At 30.7% G+C, this 19,961-nt stretch overlaps 3 protein-coding genes and 1 long non-coding RNA gene across 5 annotated transcripts; 2 read left to right on the plus strand and 2 right to left on the minus strand.

Annotated features, from left to right (window-relative positions):
* Window positions 4,025-4,593, plus strand: LOC109352796. The gene is made up of 2 exons (XR_002108404.1): window positions 4,025-4,171; window positions 4,241-4,593. It is a non-coding gene; the product is annotated as an uncharacterized LOC109352796 (long non-coding RNA).
* LOC109352795 (tetraspanin-19-like) lies at window positions 4,376-6,233 on the minus strand. The gene is made up of 4 exons (XM_019594991.1): window positions 5,996-6,233; window positions 5,752-5,856; window positions 4,979-5,098; window positions 4,376-4,489 (listed from the first exon to the last, which is right to left on the minus strand). Exons 1-4 carry the CDS (start codon window positions 6,071-6,073, stop codon window positions 4,478-4,480), a joined length of 315 nt encoding a protein of 104 aa, XP_019450536.1. The 5' UTR covers window positions 6,074-6,233; the 3' UTR covers window positions 4,376-4,477.
* Window positions 9,124-10,878, plus strand: LOC109352844 (pentatricopeptide repeat-containing protein At2g20710, mitochondrial-like). Its single transcript, XM_019595024.1, has 2 exons — window positions 9,124-9,224; window positions 10,164-10,878. The coding sequence occupies exons 1-2, from the start codon at window positions 9,124-9,126 to the stop codon at window positions 10,876-10,878; spliced, it is 816 nt and encodes a 271-aa protein (XP_019450569.1).
* Window positions 13,010-16,030, minus strand: LOC109351830 (E3 ubiquitin-protein ligase RMA1H1-like). 2 transcript variants are annotated; one of them, XM_019593472.1, is made up of 2 exons: window positions 15,874-16,030; window positions 13,010-13,965 (listed from the first exon to the last, which is right to left on the minus strand). In XM_019593472.1, exon 2 carries the CDS (start codon window positions 13,924-13,926, stop codon window positions 13,186-13,188), a length of 741 nt encoding a protein of 246 aa, XP_019449017.1. In that variant the 5' UTR covers window positions 13,927-13,965; window positions 15,874-16,030; the 3' UTR covers window positions 13,010-13,185. The 2 variants fall into 2 exon arrangements, with proteins under 2 accessions (XP_019449017.1, XP_019449016.1); XM_019593471.1 differs by having other exon boundaries at window positions 13,010-13,970; window positions 15,874-16,027.

A 19,961-nucleotide genomic window follows, 5' to 3' on the forward strand; every position in this document is an offset into this window, starting at 1 on the left:
AAGTCGACCAAACTCTTAAAGTATTAACCATTTAGTTCTTTTAGCCCTTTTGTCCAAGGCATTTTTAACAAAAATCATTTTTTAAACCTAACACATGTATATAAACTATCACTGATTTAAGTCTTTACTTATTTTCTTGTTTGGTTTGTAATGGAAATTTTTTATTTCCATCTTTACTTTTCTTTTTGACGAATGTGGGTATGTGTCCACTTTTTTCTTTAAATTTGTTCACATAATGTGACAAAATTAGGAAAGATTTCCCTGTAATCTTGCAGGCTATGAAATGGGTAGCAGTGGATGCCATTTCTGTCTAGTCACTAGTGGAGAAAATTGTGGACAAGTTCTGAGATTGATTAGCCTTTGTGGCCCTATCACACTATTTTGTTATTGTCTTTGTATTTGTTATCCACATTGGTGGACCATCCATATCATGCATAAAGTATAAAACAAACAAAATAATTTATGCATCTTCTGTATAATGTAGGTTACCACTTACTACTAACATTAGAGCAAATGAAACACCATAATGCAAAACATAGCATTTAGGTACACCTGCTTAGAACACAGTATGAATGCAAAAGTTCCTTGATTCCAAGTCTTGATTAGTAAAGGTGAGACAAAAGAAGGGAAAAGAGACTTTGTGCTTAATTAGTACTAAAGTTGAAAATTATTGTGTTTCATTTTGTTATCTTTGCCTATAAGTTCTACCTTATTGTATTAAGTATTATTTTAGAACTGAGCTTATAGATATCATTAATTATTCATCCAAGATTTCTAGCCTACCAATAAATCCGGGGATTGTTTGCATGTGAGAGATCCAAGGTCAGGATTCTGGAAGCTAGTGTTGACTACCAAGGTAGCAAAATAATGATTTTGAGGAAAATGAAAAACAAGTCCTAGTAAAAAAATCAAAAGAAGGGTTTTGTGATTTGTGCTTGTGCATAATAATCTTTTGCATTTGTCTGCAAGTTTGACAAGGGATAAAAAGACCCATGCAGCCAAACAACCTTCCTATATCAACTCTATACTCTAAACTTCTAATATTCTTATGGGAATTATATTAAATAATTATTTTGTTGATATTAAGACAAATATGAACATTCAAATAATAAAATTTAATATATAAAATTATTCTTTACACACAAACCGGTTTGAGTTTTTTTCTCTTTATTATTGTTTCTCCACTTGGATTGTACTATCTTTTGTACACACCGAAGTCTATTTTTTACACACAAACTAGTTATCGCAAATGCATAACTTTTTTTTCATGTCATTTAGTTTTAAACACTCTTATCTCAAATGCATAATTTTTGTACACATCCGTTTGTTTTTTGTTTTTCACAAGTATATTATAATTATTTACAAACTTTCTTATCTAAAGGATTTACAAGTTGATTAAATAGTAATATTGTCATATCAAAATTATAAAAAAGACAATGAACATAAATACAACTTAGAAGTATCAATTTATCATTAGTGATAAACTATTGCATTATAGAAAGAAATTGCAGTTATGCTCCATCATGGCCGGATAGATTGGTTAAATTTATTTTTAATACAAACGCATTTCCATTTAAATCTCAATGCGTGGCAAATAACCAATGGTGATAAAATTCTTTAATTCATTGATTATCCGAGAATAGTTGGATATGCAAACCACGTGTCGTAAGTACAAAGCTTTCAGAAACAAAACATTATATCAATCAAAATAATATTTTTTTTTACTAAATCTTCATACTAATCATCATTCTTACACAGAAAGTTGCATATACCACATAGTGATATTTTATTTATTAATGTTTAATTTATAAATAATATATTTTTTTACTAAATCTTCATACTAATCATCATTCTTACACAGAAAATTGCATATACCACATAGTAAGAGAATATACCATTACTCCAAAATCAAACAAATATGTGAGTGGATTGGAGTGCTTTTAAAAGAAAGTTTAGTTCAAAGGTGAAGATGAGGGAACCATTGAAGTTTTCTTTAATCGTGTGTTTGTGCAGTTGTGCACAATAAATATCTTTAATTTGCGAGATATTCTTCAAACCAACCATTAAAACAAATCATAGTACAATAAATAATGTGTGAGGATCTACTTACTTCAAGAATATTTCGTATCTTAGCTAATAATTTTATGGATATATAATGATTAGATCTACTCAATTCAAACTATTAGATTTTCTTATAATTGATAGTTAAACTGTAATATAAGTTTAAAAAATTTATTATTGAAGTAAGTGAATCACATACCATTAATAATTATTAAAAGGTTTAGCAGTATTTGTGCTTGGCCTTTTGCAACTCCAATGACCCCATCCTGCTCTAAAGATGAATAAAATCAAAGTTTCCCACTAGCACTCTATTAATTTTCAGACAGTGTAGTATGATAATATATTTTAGAAGATAACAAATGCCCATGAATCACGATGTGTTACTAAAATAATATCTTATTTCTTAATGCAACTAAAAAATTAGTGCTTACTTTTAGTGGGGTTCAACCGTTTGATAAAGTATGATCATGTGGCCGTTAAACAGGCCTTACGGTTCATTGTGAATTTACTGAATTTTATTCAGCACTAGTGACATAAATCATTCTCTTAAATCACATTATATTATTTTATAATAAGTGAATGGAGTAACATAATGGGTACCCCAGAAATGAGTACCTAAACATGAACCATGCTTTATGAAAAGCGCAAAAAAAAGATAGAAGGGGAAGGAGAAAAGTGTGGTAAAGTGATAATGCTAGGACAGTTTCATTTTTTTCCATATTTCCCTCCTACATTTGGAGTGTATTCCATGCACTGATTTTATTTCTGGAAAACACTTGTCGGAAGAGATAACTAAATAAATTAGTTCTTTACCTGAATGAAACCCTTGATAATACAAAAAAAATAACTTACTGATATGCAGACCTTATACAACTTCCCACTAATAGGATCACACTTTAGGTAGCCATAGTTTCAAATGGATCATCAACAACAAATCATATAGAATATAGACTCCTTCAACGCTGCATCATCCATTATAATCATTTAAGGATCTTATTACTATAACAAATACCCATTTAATAATGTCTTAGTTTTTTTTAATTTTCTTATACAAACATTCAATCTACGTTTAAAAAGATAACTCCACAAGCAATAACTTTAACAAGTGAACCATGCTCCACAATCTTCATTGTTGAGCAATAAAGTCAACGTCTACATTTGGTAGCTAGTTTGTGGTAACAGAAATTGTCCATAGACTTTAGGAGTTGCCAAACCACATGGTAGGGTGTCTAAAAGATTAGCTTGATTCTCTAATGAGTTGATCAGGTATCATAGCATCTACAAAATTCCTGAATTATATAATGTTCTTTCCCTTTATAGAAGAAAAACTGTCAGGACAGTATTAATGGTCTATGTAGCTTTCTGTTCCCACGTGTTTATGTATATTCATAATTCAAATGGGGATGATTGGTGACTGTGTTACTAGTGGTTAGTAAGTATAGAGAGAAAGTGAAAGAACGAGATAGGGTGAATATCTTTTTGTTGATGGGTTATGCTATACATAATTACAAATCCCAGCAAAGTTTTTTAACGTAAAAAGTTCACCAATTGAATTTTAACGCATGAAATCCACAGTGACAACGTAAAAGTCAATTCACGTTATTATTTCAGTTGAATAATAATTAACATATAAATGACACATAATAGATTAATAGAGTAAAAAAACTTAAATTATTGGTACATGTATTATTCTCTCTTACTTAATATTCTCCACGTTAAAAAAGTTACATTGTTATATTTTACATATGACATTTATCTTACCTAATATTCTTTCTATCGGTTCCTTAGGAAGACCCTATCACTAGGGTAGTAGTAGGACACAGAATTCATCGGGTGCTCTTGTTTTGATCTGAATAAGTTGAGATAAAAAAATCATTTAATCCGAATGTGAAGTCGCTACCAGTCTAATTAGTTGTATGGTAAATTAAGGTCTAAATTATTAGAAGATATAATTTCTCCCTCCATATGGTTAAGTGATGAAACATAGTTTATGACAACAACATGTTCTTGATCAGAAAATTGAGTAAATAAAGTAATCATGTTTCTCACCATAACTTCACTTTGTATCCACAGCAGATAAATGAGTATACTGTCTAACCAAAAGAATATTGTTTTCATATCTTCTGATCCAACTTCCTGAGAGAGTTTCAATTCTCAACAGGTATATAAGGGGGTCAAGGGGTTCTGTATTTTACATACAATCTACAACATAAATCATATAATGCATATATTTGTCAAGAGTATGGTGGATGATAAGATAGGGTTTGGATAAGCATTTGTTTCTTCTATCACCATCATTTTAATAAACAATCCATCTCCAGCTGATAGATCCTCAATACACCAAGTGACATTGACAAAAGCATTGTTTCACCTGCGTTTCAATGGCTCCAAACATCAAGGACCGAAAGCAATGGCCTCACCTATTTGTCTGTTTAAGAAAGAATGAATGAAATTGTCATTCAAAAACAGGGAAGTGCAAGCAAGAACTATAAGGTTTAACATAGTATCATGCTGAGTACTATTATGTAGTGCGACAACTTCAACAGTTTTTGAAATAGTTACCTTAAAAGGAACAAAAATAGAAATTGCAGCCACAAATACTACAGATTCAATCAAATACTAAGCCATGTTCAAATTCATGCATCATTGTTAATATGTATTTGTGTTCATGTTCAAATTCGTGTTCAAATTCATCCCACAAATACATATGTTCAAACTCATGCACCATGTTCAAATTCATGTCCAAGATTCAATCAAATACTACTTGCCTCTTGGACATAACGATGAGGCAGATGAGTGATAATATGTATTTGTGGCAAACTAGTGGAAACAAACAAACAAAAACACAACTATCCGAGATGATTTGAATGAGAAAATCAGGACCAATTACACTATTACAGGATTTGATTTTTTTTACCTTGTCACTAACCCTGACACAAGCATCATTGTTAAGCCCATGCCTATACTCATCATCGCTGTCATAATATTGATGCGGCCCAAGAGCTTTGAGTATCATTGCCAGTAGTAAAGAGAGTCCCTGTTAGTGAAGGGCACAGCCACAGGCAACCGTCCATCAGTGTTTCATACAACAACCAAAATTTCAAATTCTAAGAGTAACTTCATTCTCAAATATAAAAACCAGGAAGAGTCGGTAGAAATATGTGCATTAGCACAAGAAATATAACAGAGCTGATCATGTCTCGCACTGACAGATCAAATGGACTAAAGAAATAGTGGATAACATACCAATTCCAATTTACTTTCATTACTAACTACATACATAGATATAACAGGCTAATATTCATCATTCACCTACATCAATCTCTTAATCATGAAAAATTCATTCTGGTTACAAATATCTGAACAAAACAGACGAGGTATAAAAAAGGAGAATATTGGAATCCATAAAAGGGTGACCTATTGCACGAAGCTCTCACCTAGTGAGGTATGAGGAAGATATATGTACGTAGTCTTCCCATCACAAATGATTAGGTTGTTTTCACGATTTAAACCCATGACCTCCAGGTCACAAGACAGACAACCTGACCGTTGTGTCGAGGTTCGCTCTCTATCATATTGGAATCCATAGTGAGAAGAAATCCTTGACATTTGGTAATTAGGCCTCACCAATGGTTGTCATAATGAACCATGCAAAAGCCACACATGGAGGAAAAGAGGAAGGCAAATTACATGTACAGAAACAAGTGAGAGACCTATCCATTTGCACATCTCAAAGTTCGACCTGATGAAATTCTTGAAGTGGTCAAAACTCCCCGAAGGGTCCTTTGGGAAGTCCTGATTCCAATTTCAAAGTTAAATTGAATCAGAGTATAACTTAACTGATCTAATGTGTCACTGAGGGAGAAGGTTACAAAGTTATTATATTAACAAAAGAATTACTGAGAAAGTTTTCCAGAATCGCGATACAATATACCTTCTCCAAGTCCCTGTTTATAAATACATCCACTGTTATTGCAGCCTCCAGCATGAGAAGCAAAACCACAAAGACCATATACTGTAGGCAGTCAATTTCAACAGTGCTTTAATGACAAAATGAGGTTGTTTGAAATTGGAAAAAAATGTCACTGCTGTTTGAGGTTGTTTGAAACCTCAATTCCGTGCAGAAAATGAAAAGTTTCGGCACACAAAATGATTTGGCGCTGTTTCTTTAAAGCTCGAAAAAACTCAAAAGTGATCTTAAGTTAAAAGCGGAAAATAATTCGGTACACAAGGGACCATGAATACAATCATTAGAAAATATTGCCCTATTCAGGATATTAACTGATAATAGTTCCCTTAAATATGCCATAGCTTATTTTAGTAATAAAGATTTTATTTAATTTATATTTAGCACTTAAAATTTGAATCCCATAATTTATCTTTTTTAATAAATGTAATACAAATAAATAATAGATCATATATTAATTATATAAATATTTACATTGGTATAAATATTGCACTCGTATTATTAGTTTTAGTATTTTACCCAAAATTTCAAATGGGAACAGAATAAACTTAATCCTAGTTATTATTATATCATATCGAATCATTAGTCTTTTTGTCTTCCTGTAAATTTATTAAACGTTATACTACTATATCAATATATTATTCATCATTATATTTTTATCTTTCATATACTAAGAATTTGAGTTAGATGTGTAAGAGATTAGATGATGAGAACGTATCCGCCATACTAAATCTAGACAATGACATGTGATAAACAAATATTTCATGGTTTTGATTTTAAATTATTTTAATAAAATAAATATAAAAATCAAGAAGAAGCAAATTTGATTGTATTCTAGACTTCTAGTATTAGAATACTAACTTTATAAGTAAAATACCTAATCCCTAATTTATAAATGCCACTGTTTAGTTGTTGGCACACGTACACGTTTGGCCACTTTAGTTTTACATTGAGATTGAGATGAAATGCATTTTATATTGAAAAGTAGTTGATTTTTTCCCAGTACAATATTGAAGGTTAAATTTGATAGTATAAAATAAAAACAATTCCCTCAAAAAGGTTAATTAATATAAAGGAAAAAAGATATATATACCGATAGTGTAAAGGTTTTTTACACTATCACTACATCATCCATCATTGATTTTTAGTTATCATTGACTGTGAAATAAAAGTATTACAAATGAATGGTGGATGATGCACTGACAGTACACATATTTTACACTGTCAGTGCATATATTTTACACTCTAATATTAATACCCTAGGGCTTGGGTTGGGTGGATAGCACATATACAAAGCTGGAACATATTCTGTATTTTTTTCTTCTTACATTTTGCTGCTGTTGTTGTTGCAAGTGGAACATCTGCTATCCAAATTATTATAAAATAATAACTTTTTATTTATTTTAGATGTAACCCCTCTTTCCATCGTTCAAAATCAAATCGAGAGAAATCCTGGTCAGGTGCAAAAAGTGTTTGCTTTATTCATCATTATTCTTATTTACATTTGATATTAACATATTATACTTTATTGACTTCACAACACAAAATTCGTTCCTAAAATGACATTCCAACTAGTGAATGGATCTAAAGTCTAGACACCCTTTTTACGCATCACTTGCAAGTGGCTTCATTGTAAGCATTTGGTTGGTAGCGCTGCCTTTATCTTCTTTTATTAACAAACTAATAAAGAATATTTGTACCTAAATCCAATTTAGAAAATGAATTTAAACATGACATTTAATTTCACGTGAACTTCTGATGTCATTTTCGTCTCTCCATGTAAAATAAAGAAGCACGATTATAATTCCAGTGTCACATGATTATAATTTTTTCCTTTTCTTATCTTTCACAATTTGTTTGCTTTCTCCATCTATTTCATCGTTCCATTGTCTTCTTATATAATATGTAGGTGTGGATTGTAAAGTATTTTTCTAATAACAATTAAGAGATAAACATTTTAACCCAATACAGTTTTTTTTCTTTCCAAAAGGCAGGTCTATGCTGAAATAAATTCCTTTAAAACATAGAAAAGGTGTTATATCTTTTAATAGGTATATTGAACCTATATTCTTTCTCAGAAATTTTCTTTCTATTATTACTAATTAGTCACAGCAACAATAGGTAAAAACATATACTGTACCACGTTAGCACATACAAGACCAAGAATAAAGATTAGTCACAGCAAAAATAAGGCATGATATTATATAAACTCTACTGATCATGTCCCAAATTTGGATTTAAAGTAATATTATATCTTCTAATCAAATTTTGCTACAAATTATTCCACATCATAAAATAATAACACATATCACTTATAAATCAATTATTAATAAAGTTTATAATATATATTAGTTATTTTATTTTATAATATAGTTATTTTCCATCTCCTTAAGTATGTTTTGTTTTCATTTCACTTAAATTCTCTAATGTATTTTTTAGAGGAGGATAAATGAAATTAATATTTTAAAGATAAAAATATCATTACAATTGTGAATAAAATGATATAACAATTATTATGTCTCATTTTTTGTTTTCTTTTCATAACACTTATCTCTCTAATATTGGAAATGAATTATATATAATGAGGAGGGTCGTGAGGTGGACTATGCATGGTTAGGTAGGCTGAGCCCAGTAGAAAGTTGGAGCATATTTACTATTTCATTTTTTGTACAATTCTATGTATCAATAATTTTTATTGGTTGAAAAAAATTATTAAAATTAAAATTATTAAATATTTTTCTGGTCAATCATATCTCATAGCATAAAGTAGTTGGATAACATATGTGATACTATAGAAAGCCAGCTAGGTTCACTTTGCTTTCAGGCTGTGCTGTGAGCCATGTGGTCCATACTCCCTAGACACTAATGACCAATGAAAAGCTGTGACGTGGATTTGATGCTTATCCCGCAATCAACGTGGGCATCATAGTACGCCTCAAAACTTTAATCAAAGTTTAATGCATTGGATCCACTAGTCCGAAGTTTTAAAGTGGTTCTCTTCTCTTTTTCTAACACCTTGTACAATACCAACTTGCAACTTCTCTTTGTCTCTCTACCAAACCACACAAAGTTTTAACCTTTAACTATTTCTGGGTATGGGTGGTTTTGAACAGCAGGTGAAGAAGAGGGCCAAGGAGCTCAAGAATTTCGTGAAGAAAGGGGTGAAGATTGTAGGAGACTCATGCAAGAAAGGGTGGTACAAAGTCAAACATATCAAACGCTGATTATTGTATTTGTAATACATTACATGGCTCATCTCAGACTCAGTTGATTAAACAATATTGTATTTATTTTGGTATTTCACTAATGTTCTCTTCATGGGTTTGGTTTTGATGTAAAAGAAATCATCTTAGTCTATATTCCTCTTATTTTTGTCCCTTCCTCTATTTTTGTTGTCTATATTATTTTCATGTGTCTGTTTCTTCTTCTTCCTTTATTTTATTAATTTCTTTATATCATCTAGATATGTATTTCTTCTATATTGCTGTTATTGGTCGTTGTTTGTGAATTGTGAGGTGGATCTTGCTGTTTCAGTTAATTGAATTTATGTGATATATTTTCCTCCTTTGATTTTCTGGGTGGCGATATTTAATTTTGTATAATACACAGTTGATGAATTCGGATGCTGCTCCCTGCTCCCTTCTCTATGTTAAGTGGTAAGACCATGTATAACATAATTTTTTCTCATGCGTGAATAATAATATACATATTCGACCCTAAGCCGAAAAAATGTGAAAATTGTATTACATAGTACACAGTTAACATAGAACTTTATCAAATATCTTTGATTTACACTTTGGAAAACATTTCCCAAAATCATATTGTAAAAAATAAAAGAGAACACAAAGAGTGACAGCTGGATCTTCCACACAATACTTCCATTCTAATTAGATAATCAAACATGAATGTAATTATTTTATCTTTATTATAAGAAGGTTTTTTTAAGTTATAAATTTAGGTTATTTTTCGAAAACAGAGTCATAATCTAAATTATGTGCTCAACTTGTGCTTAGCCTGTAAAAATTCAGTTGGTAACATTTAAGACCATTATTTGATCATTGTTTTCCTTGTATCATTTGTCAGAATGGATAAGCAATGAAAGTAATCTTCATTTGTTATGTCCAATTGCTTTAAGTCTAGATTTAATAGCAAAAGTGCATGGCCAAGATCAAGCAGAGAAGTGTTTTAATAGCATTTCAGATGATTCGATTGATTTCAACGTCTATAGTGCTCTTTTGAACTGCTCTGCACAACATAACTCCGTGGAGAAATTGGATAACATGAAACAAGAAATGATAGGGAAGAACAAATATGACACTTTTACACTTAGAAGTCGGCTGAATGCTTATGCGACCGCTAAAGACATCAATGCGATGGAGAAGCTACTAATGCAGATGGAAGCTGCTCCTGTGGTAACTGTGGACTGGTTAAGATACTCAATTGCAGCAAATTGTTATGTTAAAGCTGACCAATTTGTGAAATCTGATGCAATGCTGAAGAAACCGGAGCAATTAGTTAAGGGTAGGATGAGGAATGCCTATGTATTTCTTGTAACTATGTATGCTGCAATTGAAAAAGTGGACGATATCTATCGCGTTTGGAGTATGTTAAGCACATTAGTGAAGCTGAATGACATGGATGGACCTGAGAAGATTTTCGAGAAATGGGAATCCGGAAATACATGTTTTGACATCAGAATTCCAAATGTGATGATTAGTGTTGATTGTAAGAATGGTCTGATGGAAAAGTCTGAAGCATATATTGAGAGGCTTTTGGAAGGATACAAGGAAAAATGGAAGTACATGGTTATTGCAAGTGTAATGATATGGTTAATACAGTTCAAACACTGAAGAAAGCTATCTTGGCAGGTCCACCAGGATAGAAGCTTTACCTATCTACTTTGGCTGCTTGCATTGATCATGTGATTATGTGAAAGCGAAGAGAGATTTGGAGTTGCCATTGGAAATTCTTAAGATAATGGAACGAAGATTATCATCTTAAGGCTGATGAAGTTTCAGATCGAGAAAGGCGGCAAGAAATGTTGCTCCAGGGAGAGGTCATCTTCTGAATTACATGAATCCCCCAACCCAAATGTCATTCTTTTGGTACAAATCTGAACAAAAGAACAAGACTAAGTCGTAGGAAACCACATACCCATGATATCAGCAAACAACATGTTTCTGAGCTCAAGCGGTATTGTTTCGACAATGGTCAAGGTAGTAGAAGACGTGGCTCCCCTCATAGCTAGAAAGTCTGCACAGGAGTTTCCCTCCCTCAAGGTGTGGCGAACACTGATCTCCAATCGAGCTTTAGAAAATCTTGGATGCTTAAAATAATGGCTGAGTAGTGATGGTGAATCGGTATGGAAGATTGGATCAATGAAATTGTGTCCATGGAATCACTATAGCATTGGACCTTTCTAAAGCCACAATCCCACACCAAGCGTAATCCGTATAACAATCCCATTAGCTCCTCATGAAGGTTATTTGACAATCTTATTGATCCCATAAAACCAGTTTGTCAAATTCTGATGCTATCACGAAGAAGTTCACTAAAACCAAACTTGCCCTCACCCCAAATGTCTTTAATTTGTAAATGTTTCTGGAGGAACATGTTTTAATATATCAGTTTTTTATAGATAATTTTTATTGTACTTTTAATTTCTCTAGATTTAACCATCAAACACTATTAGGAAAGTGGTCTCTGTGTCATAGCTTTCATATACTTGTTGTGTGGCCATTTTATTTTTTCCTATCAGTTTTCAACTATCAGGTTATAGATTAATGTGTTTTCACAATAATATAACAGTTGTCAATTGATAAGAGATAAGGTACCATGAATTTTTTAGATATAAACACATAAGAGCATTCTTGGAAGTAAGTATGAAATAGGTAAGAAGAGACCAAATCTTCTGCATCAGAAACAAATCATGCAGACGTTTTCCTCCATGATTCTACTACCAAAACTGTACACAATAGTACTATTAGAGATGATGGCAGGCCCACCATTATCTTCATGTATTATAAGCAATGTAACTTGTGATACACAGCTCAGAAACAGAAGTTAGAAAAGGCCACATATTTCCCTTTCAAGCTCCATATCATTTTTGGATTGTGGAAAAACACTCTCTAGCAGTCTGAGTAGGATGGATAAGGAATGACCTTTATGTAACTTGGCAATTATTATTCAATGGCTTGAAGAATTTGGACCAGAAATCATTTTAATCTTAGGAAAATCATATAAAGCAATCTTCTATTTATGTACAATTGTACAAAAAGCTATGCCCCAGTAGTCCCCACTCCAGATACCAAAATAGTCATTTTTGCCATGAAGTTGAATAACAATAATCTAATATAAGAGAATTTCATTAAAAAAACATCCAATGGTGTGATAAGTTAGAATTTTCAAAACATCATCCAGTTTTGGACAGGTTGATGATTAGACTTCATTAATCAAAATTCATTTGATTACAATACCAATTATTTATTGCATGAATCAGGGCAAGTTGTACCATTCCAAGGAATGGATAAGGCATAGTTTGCCTGCCCTTTGCCCATGAGGAAAAGCCATTTTACCCTGCAGCTTTTGAGGTCAACATTTAACATGCCTCAGCAAAGATTTCTACTGATATTGAAAGCTAACTTACCAATATCAAAGTTTACTAACAAATAAAACACAATTTTTATGTTAATGTTTGATTTTATTAGTTGAGCAAACCTTTATCGATAACAAGATATACAACTTCGAATAATCATCTCGAAGATAAGCTTAGTCCTAAAGGGAACAAGTAAAAATATATCTGCCCTGAATCTAATCTAAAGTCATTCTCACCATCTTAATCCATCAGATGGTCTAATGATGGATATACTCTTAATTATTCACTTAAGAACAAACTTCATAGGATTTATCTTCTACATCTCACTCTTGTGTTGTAAAAAAGTGAAACATCTTCAAAGTTTGTAACAAGCTGAAAGGCTAAAGTGAGACATACAAATATCTACTTCATATAGCTCAAAGCCAGACCGGTATGGTAATTACACATATCTAGTTTGCAGCTTCTATAGCATATGATACATCAGGGAGAGTCTGAGAACAAATTACTGAATTGAATTCTATACATGGATGTACTACTACACAAGATGAAAATGAAATAGCATTCAGAACAAGAGAAGGCACATAACTAGGCAGCAAAGTAGGAAAAAACAGATTCTACTCAGTGATTTATCAACTTCCATTAAATGCCTTCTGATTCTTGGGTTACTGTTTCCTGAATTATTATAAGAATTAGGATATGCATAAATGTCTGTCACCTGGTTACCAAAGACCCTTGCATATATCATACCACCGAAGAGTCCAAATGGCATATCTTGTAAACCACTTGGGGTGAGCATGGGTGAAGTGTAACTGCTTGGAATTGAGTTGAATTGCTGAGGCTGATACGGATGATGACGATGATAGCTTTGAGAAGTAGGATGAGAAGCATATGTAGTATTATAAGATCTTGGAGCTAGGGGTCTCCGCGGTATGACTGTCCCTATTTGACGATCCTTTCCTTCAGAAACTCGTCTGGTTTGGCTGCGGCAATACAGTGGAACAAGGGAGGATTGAGAAACTTCTGATTTGCATACTGGACATTGTTGCTTCTGCTGCTCTTCGGAAGAAATGTTTCTGAAATTCAGCCATTTATAAATGCAGGGCCAGCAGTAGAGATGACCACAAAGAGTGACCACTGGATCTTCCACACAATCCAAGCAGATGTTGCAGTCAAAGCCACCAGAGCCATTTCTATCAGAATCTGCAATGGCATCACTGGAAGATTTCGGCTTTCCAAAATATGGTTTATCTTCAAAGGAACCGATTTCGTGCACAGCCTCCTCAAAGTCCTGGTCCATGGCCATTATTCCTGTTGTTATAAAACTATGTTCTGTTGCAGATGACTGAACTGAAATGAGCGTACAAATTGTTAGTGTCTCATAAGATATTAGTCCGTCCTTCAAAAATGAAGTTTTGTGAAGATGAACGGCTTAAAATCAGCCTGTAAATTCATAAAGACAAAGCTTTTTTCAAAAATGAAAGTCTTGATTGAAAAAATATCAATCTACACATCAATGCTATAACTATTTTGCTTATGGTTGAGAAAGGTTTGGCAAAGCTATTTAAGTCACATTATATGTACCATATATTGAATTTAAGCCTTAAAGGCATCAACCATACAATTATTGACTCTTGAAGTTGATTGGTGTGGTTCGAAAAGATGCCAACAATGAAAAAACTGATATATCAACTTACTATATAAAGCCTAATGTCCTACCACCACCAACTATATATTATGACATTTATGGTTACTTGATCAAACCACTTTGAATATAACTTTCTATGAAGGTAAGAAGTGATAGAAGCAAAATTAATAAAAGAATCTTATAGGATCAAATCTAAAGGTTTAGAGATAATATTAGAGTACCAATGACAGTCACAGACAACACTATAGGATGTTAATTGACCTTGAAAGTTAAACTAAAGATCTTGAAACATTGCTACCAACTAACTTAGGCATAGCTCAGGTGGTTGGCTAGTTGTGGGGTGGGAGTTAGATAGAGGTCATTAACTCAAGACACCACAACCACTCCTTAATATACCAAAGAATAAATCTTTATGTAATACTTATTTTTGGAAGTGAAATTATTTTGAAGTAGTTCAGGAAAGTATGTCAAATACAAAATATGAAATTGCTTCCAGAACTAACAATGATCATATCAACTTCAAGTTATGTTATCTTATAAAACTTCATATAACATTTTTAGTGTGAATTTTGCTTTTGCATTTCTATCCATAACTCCATTAATTCTACTATTGGAAGCCAAAACTTAACCTGCATTTTAATAATAGTAAAAAAGAAACTCTTTTTTCTTATTTCTGGTAGATGAAAAGGACCCCTACAGTTAGAGACAGTAAATATGCAAGTTACTAGTCGAATCAATTTTTATTTAACAGGTTAAAAACATAGTTTAATGCCAGAAATCATCTAACCGCTCAATTAAATCACAAAACTATTTTCAAGGGGGAAACTAACAAGAAGCAATACAGTCATGCATTTTATTCTTTATAATATCAAAACAGATCAATCTTATTATGTGAGATAGAATTGTGTGGGGATAAGAAGAGGTTCCTCCACTTGAAAGGAATAAGTCAATCTTATACCAACTCCATAAGTAGAAGGCAACTTGGAGTGTCTGAGAAAGCCATATCAACAATCTCAGAGAGAAAAAAGTTTATGATACCTATATCACATTTAAAAAAAAAACAATTTTCAGGAACTGGTAATTGATTTTTTTTCTCTAGATCTGAAGGGAGAGAAAACAAGATTCTCAGGCCTACATCTATTTGTTGAAAGCAGAACTTCACAAGGAACACAAAAGATTTAAGCAGAAATTAAAACTTGTGAGTGCAGAAAATTAATTAAGATTAAGATTATCAGACAAACAAAGGTGGCAAAATCTCATATTTTGATTAGAAAGCAACAATCTTTAAATTATCACAGTATAATATGCTGAACAAACTCACCCAACGAAAAATATATATGGGGAAATACCCACAATCGTAGAAAGGAAAAAACAAAGGATCAGAAAATTCCATGATTTTGCATCACTTGTTTACATGGTGATAGTTAAAGTATCCATTAAAACCAAGCGGTTCATCATAGTTACCAAGAAAAAGAAAAGATTTTGATAAAAGATTGCAACACCCATAGGAAAACAAGAGGCTAGGCACACAAAAAGGAAGGTGGTTGAATGAAAATCACAATCAAACTACATGTTGCATGAGGAGAAACATATTAAAATACTTACAAATGAGAAGTGTTTGAAGGGTGCAATTGCAACGTCTTTGAAAATCTTGGAAAATGAATAGAGTAGATGGGAGATTGGGTTGAAGAGCAGAAAGAGTATAAGAGAAGCAAAGTAGAAACAAGAAAGAGTACGAGGGGAAAAGAGATTCAGTACAAGGAGATTTTATAATAAGCCACTTGATATGATGGAGCAATTAAAAATCAAAACCTGGAATCAAAATTAAGAATTTATTATGCTAAACATGTAATATTAATATATTATGAAGCAATTAAATAATCTTTCCTTAAATAAAGATTGAAGGACTCTTAGTGAATTTGAAGATGATATATGTACACAATCTTATTCTATTTAATATTAAATATTATTTTTCTCTTTATTTATTAGTTATTTTTCTTTTGGAGGTATTAAAAACAATTAAAAATATATTTATGAAGTGTATGAGTTTAATATATTATTCTTATATTATATATTATTTATTTTAATCATTATTAAAATCGTGAATAATATAATAAATATATATATATATAAATTTTTATAACATAGAAAAACAAAATAAGACAAATAACTGTGTCAATGTGTCATACAATAATGTGTTATGTGCCGCAACTTCACCAAAGGTTATCCATTCCCGTGGGCTACAAGAGTACAAAACTGTCCAAGTTTATCTATTTTTTTCTCCTTGGGAAGAAGGTTTCTCTTATTTTTCACTTTAAGCGAGGCAATAGAAAGTTTTATTTCTTTGAGCTACGGCCCATAAAAATATGTAAGTTGTATTTTCAATTAACATGTGATTGATAACATATTCGAGGTATAGAAATGATATTTTAAATAGAAATAAAATTTTGAAAACATAACTAGTTTCATTTGTATCTCATGGTTTGATATAGATAAACTAAATTAAATTAGTAGGTATGTATTTTATTGAAGTTACATAAATCACTCATTCTTATTAAAAAAATTGTGAGAAATGTAATTAAGTCAAACAAAATACAATATATTGTGAAGACATGTCTAAATAGTATAAGAGTCAATTCTCATTCATTATTTTGTTTATTTATAATATAGTATAAAAGTGATTTAAAAATCTCTTTAGAATCATAGGTGCGGTTTATTACGAATAAAAGATAATGAATATATATATTGATTCTTATATTCTCTAGATTTGTCATCATAATATATTATATTTTGTTTGACTTAATTACATTCGTCAATCATCACCATTTTTTGTTTGAGAAATTACAATATCTTTCTTACAAGGTATATAATGTATGTATATAATTATGGACGATTTGACTAAAACTTAGAAAATGTCAGTATAATTTACTCTACATCAACTATTCAACTAAATTATAAATATTTATAACGAAAAACATGGCATGGACATATAACTCTGTTGTATTTTGATTGGCAATCTCCTTCCTCTTTTTTACTTCTCAGTTTTTAGCTAGTTAAAACTGTTTTTGTCATAATTAAATGCAATGATATTTTAAAACTGTAAAAACTAAATTGAAATTATTCTTCTTATGATTTGGGAATCAATTTGGTAATTGAAGTCTTCTCCATGACTCTATTACAACAACAATGATTGACCTTTTAGTGTGACAATCGTGTAATTAGTTGTGTATTGAGCCAAAATTGAGTCAACATTTTCTTCTTTTGGCAATGTAAGTCTTTTTAAATTTAGAATAATAATTTACTAATTTCATTAATTTGTATATAAATACCAAATATATGAACCAATAGAAATAATTGTGAACCGGGAGGGACGATGTTTAGATCGAAAAATACATTAATAATGCAACTGAGGATGGTCAATCCAACCACAATTCAAAGTAAAATACTTTCATGGATAAGATCCATGGCATCATCCAAGATATGCTACTCTATGGTGAGCATGGGTGGTTCTCGCAAGATAACACCAATCACCATGATTATTCTTAAAGTTATTGTTGACGAAATAAGAATATTTTTACTTTATTCTTTATTTTGTTATTCTTATTTTTTGATTTTTATTCTTAAATAAAAATAATTTGTTGTTGTTATTAATTAAGGGAAGGTGAGGAGAGAGGTAATTGTTATGAAAAAATATAGATGTTTTGAGACTCATATAAGAATAAGATAATGATGTTTATCATTGTGTAAAAAATATATGTTGTTCTTATCTCATGAAAAGTTATAATAAATTATAAAATATGTATATGATCTAAATAAGAATGAAGACTTTGTTTGTTGGAGGTGATCTAAGTAGTTTAGATTAATGTTAGTATGTTTCTTTATCTTTGAGGTAAATTAGATTTATGTTAGTATATTTATTTATCTTCAATGCTTTACCTGACACTCATTAAAAAATATTAAAAGATAAAGATGTATATACTGACGATGTATGACTTTTATATATTTTTATTGTATTATTTAACATTCATTTTCAAATTATTATTGACTCTTAAAAAATATTTCAAATAAATGGTGAGTGATATACTAAACATATATAAATCTTTCCACAATGAGCGGATAGATATTAGACTATAATTTTAATGGCAATGAAGTTTTTCTATATATATTCCACAACAAACTTTTACAACTTTCTTAATGAAGAATGTGATAAATAAATAAAATGAGAGAAAGTCTACAACCATTATTCTTTTGTAAGGAAAGTAGTTGGTATTATTTTTTCTTTATTTTCAATTGTCACTTCTTTAATTATGTTATAGGTGTAGAAGTTTATGATGGTTAAATAATGGTGTAATTTAAATATGAGTTAATCCATATAATTTATTATATAGACAAAAATTATTATAAATATGATAATTTTCTATGCATCTAAATATCCTCTAACACGATCCCTCAAGCTAAAGTTTAGTAAGCTTTAAGCTTGTTGTAAATAATTCCTTAAAACTAAAAATAACCAAATGAATATATGGACTTCACACAAAATTTATTGAACAATATTGTGAACGACAAAATCTTATACAATGAACATGAGAACGACCATGATGTGACAAAGAAATTAAAATCACTAGGCTAAAAGAGGCACTAATCGAATGATCGTCAATAGGAAGATAAACCACTTGTATAATCACCATCAGAATATTTATTAATGAAAAAGAAATACCACTAACATAATTCGTCAATGGGGGAGAAAAACATCACAATAATGATCGTTGGTGGGAAGAGAACTCAGTAGTATAATCATCATTGGAATGACCGTCGATAGGAAAAATAATCACCACTAACATAATTTACCAATAAGAGAGAATGCATCATTGAAATGATTGTTGGTACGAATAGAACTTAGTGATATAATCATAAATGAAAGAAAAAAAGGCATTATCAAAAAATGATCATCAATGTGAGGATTACCATGTATATAAATAGAGGGAAAATGTGAATTATTGTACTGGAGTGTTAAATATTTGTTTATTTGGATATTTTTGCATCAAAAATTGAAAATATTAGGTTAAAGGAAGACAAAAAAAGAAAAATTGATACAATAAAGCCAGATGACTTATTGTAGTTCCAAATTTGTGACATCTCAATAGCGGAATGGTGCTTGAACAGGTCAAGAAGGATTAAACTTTTTTGATATCATGTAGAAGTTTATGACATATAAATAATGGTCAAACTCAAATATGAGCAACCTATATAATTTATTATATATGCAAAAATGTTATAAATGATAATATAATAATTATCTGAATAATAACTAATAAGATAAACATAAAAAATAGATAAATTCATATAAAATAAAACTAACTAAATTCTAGATATGGCAATTCTTTATCAATCTAAATATTATTCAACAATTGGACCAAACAAATTTATGATTTCTGCAAGAAACGTGTGAGATTATATCTTATCTATATAATATATAATAGTTTAATTCTGCCATTTTTATATATTTAATTTTTTTGTCTAGAATTCACCTATTTAAAGAGTTGGCTCGTAAATTTATTTTATATTTTAGCATGTTATAGTGTCTTTAAATAGAATAACCAGTCTTCCTTTAAATACGCTAATAAATATGCCTTTAAATATATTCATCTAACATTAATACTTAAATTATATTTTTATATTACCATATATAAATA

Source organism: Lupinus angustifolius, chromosome LG07 (assembly GCF_001865875.1).
Source record: "Lupinus angustifolius cultivar Tanjil chromosome LG07, LupAngTanjil_v1.0, whole genome shotgun sequence".
NCBI lineage: Eukaryota > Viridiplantae > Streptophyta > Magnoliopsida > Fabales > Fabaceae > Lupinus > Lupinus angustifolius.

What these genes read in the sequence shown, in the direction of transcription:
- LOC109352844 (XM_019595024.1), top strand. Translation starts at nt 9,124, where the DNA reads ATGGGTGGTTTTGAACAGCAGGTGAAGAAGAGGGCCAAGGAGCTCAAG. An exon ending in GACTCATGCAAGAAAGGGTG is followed by an intron (nt 9,225 to 10,163) that starts GTACAAAGTCAA and finishes AATTGCTTTAAG; the next exon opens with TCTAGATTTAATAGCAAAAG.
- LOC109351830 (XM_019593472.1), bottom strand. Translation starts at nt 13,926, where the DNA reads ATGGCCATGGACCAGGACTTTGAGGAGGCTGTGCACGAAATCGGTTCC.
- LOC109352795 (XM_019594991.1), bottom strand. Translation starts at nt 6,073, where the DNA reads ATGGTCTTTGTGGTTTTGCTTCTCATGCTGGAGGCTGCAATAACAGTG. An exon ending in TAAACAGGGACTTGGAGAAG is followed by an intron (nt 5,857 to 5,995) that starts GTATATTGTATC and finishes AATTGGAATCAG; the next exon opens with GACTTCCCAAAGGACCCTTC. An exon ending in TCTCACTTGTTTCTGTACAT is followed by an intron (nt 5,099 to 5,751) that starts GTAATTTGCCTT and finishes CTTCACTAACAG; the next exon opens with GGACTCTCTTTACTACTGGC.